Genomic DNA, 9841 nt, shown 5'->3' with positions numbered 1-9841 from the left:
GCCCACGCGAGGCAGGCGCCGGCGGGCTGCGAGCCTCTGCACCGCGCGGGGGAGCGTGGCACCAGTCCCACTGTTCCAGCTGGGATGAGATGGGCAAACGGTCTTAAAAAGTCAAAAGAGAGCGAGAGCGCTCAACTAGGAGTACTGGGTAAACTCCAAGTCCCGCAAAGGAGACGTAACCCTCGTGGGAAAAGAGCCAGCGCAACGTGAAAAGCTCAGAGATGGCTCAGCGCATCAGCAAAGGCTGTGTCAACCAACTTCATGCTCGGTACCAGGTTCGGTTTCCCTTCTCTTGCAGATAGTTGTTCGACCTAAGTAACGCTCTTCAGTTGACAAAATCAGAAACAACTTGCAAAAGAACACACTCATGACTACTGCACACCCCATCAGCAAATTTGGGCTGATGTCAGAGCAATCTTTACTGTAAGCACACATCCCCTAGTGCAGGGACTCGATGATCCACAAAAGAAGAAATAAGAAACCCAAATGACAACTGCGACTTTTGTTCTTCACAGTGGAAAACAAACCATTTTCAGCCCTTACAACTGGGAGAGCGTTTCAGCTGGGAGCTGACAGTACTGGGTGCGTACGCCCGCCACTAGCAGAACGCCACTGAAGCCAGAGACTGGCAAGCGAATCACTGTACAGCAGCTTCTGCTGACACAAACTGTACCCGTTCATGTACTAGTAGTAATTTATATTTATTTTTTAACTAATGAAGGTTGAGCACAAAAATAATTCATCTGCTTTACTCCTTTCCTCAATTTGAGATACTGAACGTGGTGAAGAGAGCAGGTTCCCTGGCCAGATCCCAGGTACAATTCTCAATCACCCAGAGCTCTCATGAGATGGACACAATGAATTTAGTCACTACATTACCACTATGTGTAAAATGGGTGTAATGTTTAAGAGGCTAAAACTACTGCAAGGTTCAATTGCTTACAGAAAGAAATATTGAATATAAATAAGTACATTATTTGTATAAATACTTCTTCAAAAGCCTAAAGCTAGAGATACCAGATGGAGACCTAGTGCAATACTCCAGAAACGCAGTAACATTTTCCTGTACATGCTGTATTAAAATGGTAAACATGACTGAATCGATGACTCAGATTACTGAAAACACTTCTAGGAAGGGTCACAATTACGTTTTGTCTGAATATCACTGAATATATTATCTATGGTTAAATATATTTGTTACAACTAAACCATTAACTTTGATCCTGCATTAAAGCAAATTTAACAGCATTCACACCATTATCGTGTATTTAGCACTCTACCTCCAGTTAAGGAGAGCACAGGTGAGAAAATGCTACTGTACCAAATCTCTTGCTGCTTCCATGAGGCACCATTCTCTTCCTCTTATCCAATATATTTTTAGTTCCACATTAGCTCAAGAATTTCCACAGAGAGACAGATGCAGAGAAAAGTAACACTGGCTTTGTTGTGTTGAACAGTTTTGCCTCTTCAATTCTACAGAGCTAAAGTCATAGAAATCCCCATTAGTCACATTTATACCCAAGTTCAAAGAATTAAAATCATTAACAATAATGTGTGAAATTGTATAATGGTATAAACTAATCTGCTCCATCTGCTAATCTACCACAGCAAGTTAGTAAACTGTCATTTGTAACTCTGCAGCTTTGAAAAAGCATGAACAATAGATCAGGCCACAGCTGATCATACGGCACACCTAAAGGTGCATTTGTGCAGTCGCAGCTGTGTATGCATGCAGACACTGTTTCACAGCACAGCAAATTAGCGTTTAAGAGGTCTCCCACCCCCACAGGGCACATTACTAACAGCACACAAGCCAGCTAGTTTAATACCGACTTGTGCATTTTTATACCTGTATGCTGGACTTGCAGCAAGTTCAGGACATTTACACAAAACAGCTATGGATACTGTGGGAACCAGAGGCTTTTCTATATACAATAAAAACAAGTACTCAGGGGCAAAGAGCAGCAGTATTTACTGACTGTATGTAAAATCTGCATTCATGAGTGAGCATGGATCAGACTGAAAGCTCACGGTTTGAGTCAGATGGATCCTGTACTGACACAGCTATAACTAAGCAATTACACGTCCCTTTTCCTTAAGGGGAAATTCAGCTTTCAGTTAGTTATCAGTTAGTATGTGCAGATTTACGTTAAAGAGAGTGGAACCAACAATTAGCAACTTATTTTTCGTATTACAGAGTCAAATACACTATTAAAATGAAATCTGATAGTACAAAATACTTTTAGAACCTATCTTCTGTTTCCAAGGTGCTAAATATGGGGTTTTTCTTTCCCAATAAATGTTTTTAATGAACTGTAGACACTACCACAGATCACCAACTGCGCTACTTTTTTTCTGCTTTTGGCCGCCTTTGCCACAGCCGTAGAATAATTCTGTTTGAAAAATGCACACAAGACACAAAGATTGTGCTCAACAGGTTTACTCAGACTGGACTCTTAAATGCTCAAGAAAAAGGCACAGATTAAAAGAGACTCTGATGACTCTTTTGAACACAGAAAAATGGGATTTTGTTTATAAGAAAAAAAAATACTGCTATGGATTGTATGGGCTGAAAAATTAAAATATTTTTCCCTGTTCCTAATTATTGGCCTTCATTAAAATGGAATTTAAATTAAATTGTATAAACATATGAAATAAAGTCTCAGTATTAGGAAGTTTTTCTTTTGTTTCCTCTATGTACAAATCTTAGTATACAATTTTTACTTTTCATTATACATTTACTACATACTCTTTTCCAAACTGCGTGAGAGCAACTGCGAAGTATGTGTTTCAAGAAAATGCTTTGCATTCGGAAGGAATCCACCTGTGTTCTTGGCCAGCAATGCCAATCAGAATTTAGGAAGAGATGACAGGTTAGGGAGGGTATCCACTCAAATGTAATCATCCTCTACCGGTTCACCGTTGACGTCGCAGTAATGGATGAAGATAGCCACCACACGTTGGAATACACCTTTTTTCATCTGGCGCAGTTCAGAGATCTCTTCTCCTATTGTTTCCATACAGATGTCTGCAGACAGCTGTCCTTTCCTTCGGGGTGCATAAATAGTAGCTGTGGAAGGCACATAAGAATAAAAACTAGACTCTTTCCTACAAAGGAATTCACAAGTGATTCTCTTTTGCATTAAATGAGAGAGTCTTGGAAAACAAAGCAAACAGAAAAATCTTCCATTGAGCAACCACGTTTAATATATATTCAAGCAGAAAAGGTATTCTGCCTTCCCCATATTTAAACCTTTTGTTAGCTCCAATGTCCTTTTAATGCAGACAAAGTCCTTATGTCTGCAAGTGAAGGGAATCCTACTGCGTAACAAAGCCTCCCCCCAAGACTTACCTGACATGCTTTCAGGTTATCCATTTCAGTGATCACAAACAAGAGCAATTAAGGATAAAGCAGCAGTCTTTATTTTTTATGGTTTTAACATCATGTTTAATCTAATTACTCTTTTAAATCAAATACACATAATTTTTTTTATAATTCAAACTACATACTGAACTACAAGCATTAAGTCTATGAAACAGTTTCAAATAATGTAAAAATAGAATTTAAAAAAAATAAAATCAGAGAAAGGTATAGACAAAAAGGATTTCTTCCTCATACTCTTGAGCTTCATTCCCTTGAACTAAAGTTAAGGAGTATCATCCAAAATGATGATACATAATAACAATTATAATTAGTAACATTAATAACAATTGAAAATACCTCTAATGAAGGAGATTCCAATTTTTTCCTAATTAGAGTAGTGGAAGAACGTATTTTTCCTTGCTACCAAGCAAGGTTCTTAATTAAGCCCTAGGAACTGCCCACTATAATATTTTATAAACAAGGTCCTAAACAGAAAGAGGCATATCTATCCTAACCTCTAACCCACATCATCTCTGTTCCAGGGTTTTCACATCCACTTCTTTCCTCATTTCTCCCAAGCTTCTCTAAGTCTCACTTCTCTCTGCTGGACTCTCTTCAGCCTACCTTAACAACCTTTCATAAGGCAAAGCCAGAGGCAGCAGTCCAGCTGGGCTTTCAGCAATAATGCCAGTGAACTCCACAGAACATGAATTGCTGGGACTACACATCACAACATTAGTTTTGTGTGTGCATTAAACGCACTCATTCTTCTGGATAGGACAAACCCACCACATTTTTAGGCTAAGAACGAGATTGCCTCTCTGAGTTTGTCAGTATTATGGGCCTCCAGCTGGCTGACACACCGTTACAGTATTGTGGCCCTCTCTTCTGCTGGACCCCCTCCTCATCCAGCTCCCACCACTGCTACAAGTAGTTATTTATAGTCTACCAAAAATAGCATAAGGATTAGAAAACTGAAAAATAAAGGAATGTGTTGTCAGCTTGGGACCAAGCAACAAGTTAAAGTTCTTTGAACACATCAAAAAAAATTACTCACTTCTCTCATCATCCTCAAAGTCGTATCTAGCATAGCTGTTTGGCTCTGCTGTTCTCAGTGATCTCAACCATGGGAAGTCAGTAATCATGGAGTAAGGGGCTCCATCCACAATGCCTAGAAGACAGACAGGATGAGGATACAAAGAGGACTCCTGCAGCATCAGCACTCTTCATCAAGTAAAATTCACTGGTATCACATAGATTGGTCACTCAACGCAGGAAAAGCACCTCCTCACTTCAATTCCCCCACTCTGTGCCAAATGTCCTCCACTTTCCTCACAAGAATTATTATTCATGTCTCTGGTAACTTGATGCAAAGTTACTTATCTTAGTAAGAGACTGATCGTCAGCTTTCAGCGCTCTCTAAACACTCACCTTCTAGAGTGTAAATATCTCGTCCCCAAGGGTACTTCGTGTATTTCTTCAGGTCTTCATCAGTTCGTGTAGCTTCAGGGAAGAACTCATATTTAATAAGCTCTCTAGAGAGGAGGAGAAGGAAGAGATTACAGCCAGTAGCAATAGAAAATGTGAAGGCAGGAGGGAGAAAAACCAAATGGGAAATCCTATTACATAACCTTTCCTTTAATGAGCCTGAATCCATAGAACACCCCTCTAAATCCCTCACACAAACTCAGTATGCAATCCCTTCGCTTTTCAGAGCAACCACAAAGAATATGTATGGTTTAGATAAGAAGCCAATTAAGCTACCTTTTAAGCATAGCTTTCTATCTCTAAGGAACAATCCAACATAGCTGCAACTAAGCAAAACTTCAAAAGTAAATTTGTTCTTTTAGTCATTTTAGTGAAAAACCAGGACAACAAAAACACGAGTTTGAAACAGTTGGATGAGAGCCACTGTATGCAATTCCCTGCTGCTGGGAATTTTTGCTCCTCAGTAAGGAGCTGATATTGATTGCACATCACCTTCCCCAGAAACTAACATTATTTCTTGCAGTAAATCAGTCTTTCTCTTTTTTAATAAAAGAAACTTGTTTTCAGAAGCCAAGATATTCCTCAGCCATCCTGACTACTTCAATGTTCAATTGCATTACTGCTGGATGGAATAGAATTGGAGAATTCTACAGTATTTTTCATATGGTTAGGTTTATTTAACCTACGTTTTCTATTAGATACATCTTGACATTGAAATTCTACATTGCACCATTCACTGTCAACAACTCTTTTTTTTTTTTTTAATTTGGCTAACAGAATACAGCAAGTGTACAGCTTGAGTGAAGCTGTAGCTGCTGAATCGGGACTGAATACTTTTTCTGTAAAGTTACTGAAGGGCAAGTACTCACTGGTTAATATTTGCTATTGTGTCCATCCAGCTCCGAATGCGCACCTTATTGCGGACATTAGGTGGGTTGCTGAATTCATGAATTATACAAATGTGGTACGGATAAGGGCCACTAAATATCTTTTGCTCGAGAGTCAACGTGTCAACCTGTGAAAGGCAGAAAACAGAGATGTGTAACCAAGAGAAACAGAGAGATCTGATTTTAAAGTCAAGAGCAGACATCTACCAAATCCCCCAAATTCTGGGGGAACATGTCCAGTGAAAAGAAATTTTAACAGCATACATAACCACATAAATGATTAAGCGGAGTAAAACTTCCCCAGTGCAGCTTTGCCAGCGCATCTCAAGTCGTGGAATTTTATGGGAAATGTCTACTTTCTGGTGTGTTTCACAACTCCAGTACATAAGTAAACTTTTGTAAAATTACATAATGTCTAAACTACATTTACTTTCTCAGAATTTGTCTCTGTCTTAGGGGGAGGCGTTGCTTGTTTGTTTGTTGTGGTTTTGGTTTGTGTTTTTTTTTTTTTTTTTTTTTTTTTTTTTTTTTTTTTAAATAGTCTTACCACTGTCCTCTAAGAGCTAAAGCAAGAGATCTGGTTTCAAAGAAGAGCTTACTTTTATATCAAATCAGCCTTCCCTTACTTGTCAGGCAAACTGAGCCAGAAAAAGCATTACTTTGCATGGGAGAAGCAGCACCGCAGTGTAATACAGAATGCTCTAGTTAGAGCCAATGATAAAGTTGAAAAAACATGTCGTATCTTAAATTAAGATGTCTTATTTACTTATCAAATGACCTCAACAACTCAGTAAATGTCAGTGCTTACATCTCCTACACTTAGCCTGGGGGAGGAAAGGGTGGCTCCCAGTACCACAACTGTCTTGCAACACTGTTCAGCATCAAAAGAAGATGCAGCTTTCAGCAAGGCAATATTCAAAACACTAACTGCTGTTACTAAATCTAATACAATATGGGTTAAAGATTTCAGATAGCTATGCCTATGTCATGCTTCTGCTTACAAAAAACTACAAGCTGACTTAGTAGCACCTAGGTTCTTACAGTTACTTTTAGTTTTTCAGTTTGGAATTAATTCAATGTTTCATGACTTTTTACAGTATGAATATTGGAGATGGTAATATTAAGTCTATCATCCAAGTTCCAGATTCTGTAATAAAAGTCTTGACGGAATAAAGGTTTAATAAACAAGTTTGTTTATGACTTCTGTTATTGTAACATTTACATTTCTTGCATTAATTGAAAAACACAGGAAGCCAAGAGTGGTGAAAGACTACAAGCAGAACTTCAGATTTGTTCATAATTAAATGAACGCTTGTTGTGTACCTGCTGCATTGGACGAAGATAAATGATCCGGTTTCTTTCTGGTGGCATCCTGAGAATCTGATCCAGAACCTGATCCATGTTTAACTTCTTGCACTGGGCATAGTCAAACCGATTGACAACTGGTGCGTTTTCCACTTTTAAGTGTTTCAGTACACGGCACCTTGTAGCTATAAATCAGCAAACAAAATTATTAAAAGGAAAGAAATGTAATACTGAAAAGACCTTAGAAGCCTCCTGTCAGAGATCTTCAAAGCCGACTGTTTCAAAAGAAGCCAAACAAGTAATGTAAGTAACAATTACTGAAGTAGTTTGGATAGATGAAACTTAAATATAGCAAAGTAGATGACTAGCTGTTTATTTCTTCCACATTATGATCAAACTTTTAATTTGCTAACTTGTAAGAAGAGTCCTTTTAAAAGGCCATATCAAGACTAATTTAATAATAATAATCGTTTTCTCCCTTTATTTCCTCTCACAAAGCTCCCTGAAATGGTCTGTGGACTGCCACAATTGAAAACCATTGACTTAAAAATCAAATCAAATGTAGAGTATTGTGAAGCCACACAATGTAAAATAAAACTATTTCCTTTCTAGTAACTGCTCATGTAATGAAAGTTTAGTTAAAAATGAATGTATGTTCTGAGAAGTATTCTGGAATAAATAAAGAAGTAAGTTTTTCATTCTCTGCTAAGTAGAGATACCTTATTTCAGAAGAAGATATGCTACTTGGTGTAGATGTTGCAGAAAACAATAAATGACCCAATGCTTCAATACAGGACTAGCCACACAGCCTGGCATGTGAATCCAATGCAGCTTAAGTGCCATAATTTAAAACAGGTTTTTATCATGTCAAGGAGGAAAGTATCATCATGTCAGCTAAATAATCTATGGAAGCAGGATGAAATGAAGAGCAAAACCAAGGTACTCTGAAACTCATTTCATCAACTTCCAATTATTGTATTATCACTCTTTAATAAACATCTCATCTTCTTCATTGTCATGTAATTTCAACTGTTGATTTTCAGATACTAATCTTTATTGAACCTGTTACAACTTGTAAGAAAAGAGGCATTCACATCGGGAAGCAGTAATAGTTGGTGTTCTAAGCATCAGTTTGACTTGTAGCAAAGCAGCTGATGAATACAAAATAAGCAGTCGACTGACTGATTCTTTCTGAAATTTCTAATAATGACAGAAGAGGTACACATGACATTAACTACATACCATGTATGAACATCATTTTGGGGCAGTCTTTCAGCACCAAATCTGTTATTCCACAATTGGTCAAGGTAATTCCAACAAGGTTTTTGGATTTCAAGGTCAGTATCTGGTGAAAGTAATTAAAAAAAAAAAATCTATGACAAGGTAAAACAAAAAAAAATTAAAAGAAACTGAATTTTAACAGTTTTTTAATTTTAATTTTAAACACTGCCAGATACAGAAGGATATTAAGTGGATACTAATCAATATAATACAGCTTCTGTTCACAAGTGGTATTTGAAATGACTAGGCTACTGATGGCAATGAAGAAAAAAGACTTCCCTCTGATCAGCAACATCACAAAAGAACAATTTCACAAGATTAAAAGAGTAGTCATATCAGAAAGCACAACTTCTATCAGAAAGCCTAAGTATCATCTGTCAGAAACCTCACACCTTCTACTATTCAATTTCTATTTTTCAACCACAATGATGAAAATGGTAATTCTGGACAGTAACTCCTGTTTAAACACATAAAGAAGGTATGGCAGAGAATCATGGTTTGAACTTCCCATACCAAATTGTTTAATCAGTGCTATCTCAGAGGAAAACCTCACAAGGAGAGTTCAAAATGATATACATAACTTATTTAATCTTCTATGTCCACAATCAGTGTTAGAGAAATAAAGCATGCATCAAGCTCAAGAAACACATAAGCTGAATCATTTCCAATAAGCATGAACACATGGAGAATGTAATAAGAAAGGATCTTTTTGGGTTTTTATCTGAATTTTTCAAAGTTTTATCACTAAAAATTCTAGCAAAATTTATCAGCCCAAGGATGAAGCTGACCAATTATACAAAGAAGACTAAACAGAGTTCTAATAAAACAAAGTAAACACATATAAAGAGAGAAAAGAAGCATTTTCTGCAATGGGCTTTTCAGTTCCAGCAATTTAAGCTGTTCCTTGTAACCAAAGATAGCTTAAAAATATTTAAAAAATCACAATACTGTTCTTTCAAAATGGCATATTTTAAGAAGAAAAATCAGGCACCCTAAGATCTATTTTATGCTAATCACAAAAGCTGTAATGCAGCAAAACTGCATCAGCAGTTTGCTTTTGTCAGCAAAACTGCTACCATGGACTTCCGGAGGGCAGACTTCAGCCTGTTCAGGTTGCTGGTTGAGAGAGTCCCTTGGGATACAATCCTGAAGGGCAAAAGGGTCCAGGAAGGCTGGACAGTCTTCAAGAAGGAAATCTTAAAGGCGCAGGAGCAGGCGGTCCCCATGTGCCATAAGACGAGCTGGCGGGGGAAGGCGACCTGCCTGAACAGGGAGATTTTGCTGGGACTCAGGGAAAAGAGGAGAGTTGATCACCTCTGGAAGAAGGGGAAGGCAACTCGAGAAGAATACAAGGATCTTGTTAGGTCAAGCAGGGACAAAATTAGAAAGGCAAAAGCCAGACCAGATATCCACAGGGTATTCAGCCCCCTGAGCTGGAAGACAGGGATAGAGAGGAGAATAAACTCCCCATAATCCAGGAGGAAACAGTTAAGGACCCGTTAAGACACCTGGACAC

At 38.0% G+C, this 9841-nt stretch overlaps 1 protein-coding gene across 1 annotated transcript; it reads right to left on the bottom strand.

Annotated features, from left to right (window-relative positions):
- Window positions 1–2431: 2431 nt before the first annotated feature.
- LOC104622532 (F-box only protein 38-like) lies at window positions 2432–8389 on the bottom strand (the record flags this gene model as incomplete). The annotated part of the gene is made up of 6 exons (XM_010289351.1): window positions 2432–3070; window positions 4422–4535; window positions 4796–4899; window positions 5722–5867; window positions 7063–7229; window positions 8287–8389. Coding segments are annotated over 6 exons (813 nt in total), but the record flags the coding sequence as incomplete, so codon positions are not given.
- Window positions 8390–9841: the final 1452 nt, after the last annotated feature.

The sequence above is a fragment of the Phaethon lepturus genome, unplaced genomic scaffold (assembly GCF_000687285.1).
Source record: "Phaethon lepturus isolate BGI_N335 unplaced genomic scaffold, ASM68728v1 scaffold56216, whole genome shotgun sequence".
In the NCBI taxonomy this organism is placed as follows: Eukaryota; Metazoa; Chordata; class Aves; order Phaethontiformes; family Phaethontidae; genus Phaethon; species Phaethon lepturus.
Note: the sequence above shows the minus strand (reverse complement) of the source record. Positions and strands in the feature narration are given on the sequence as shown.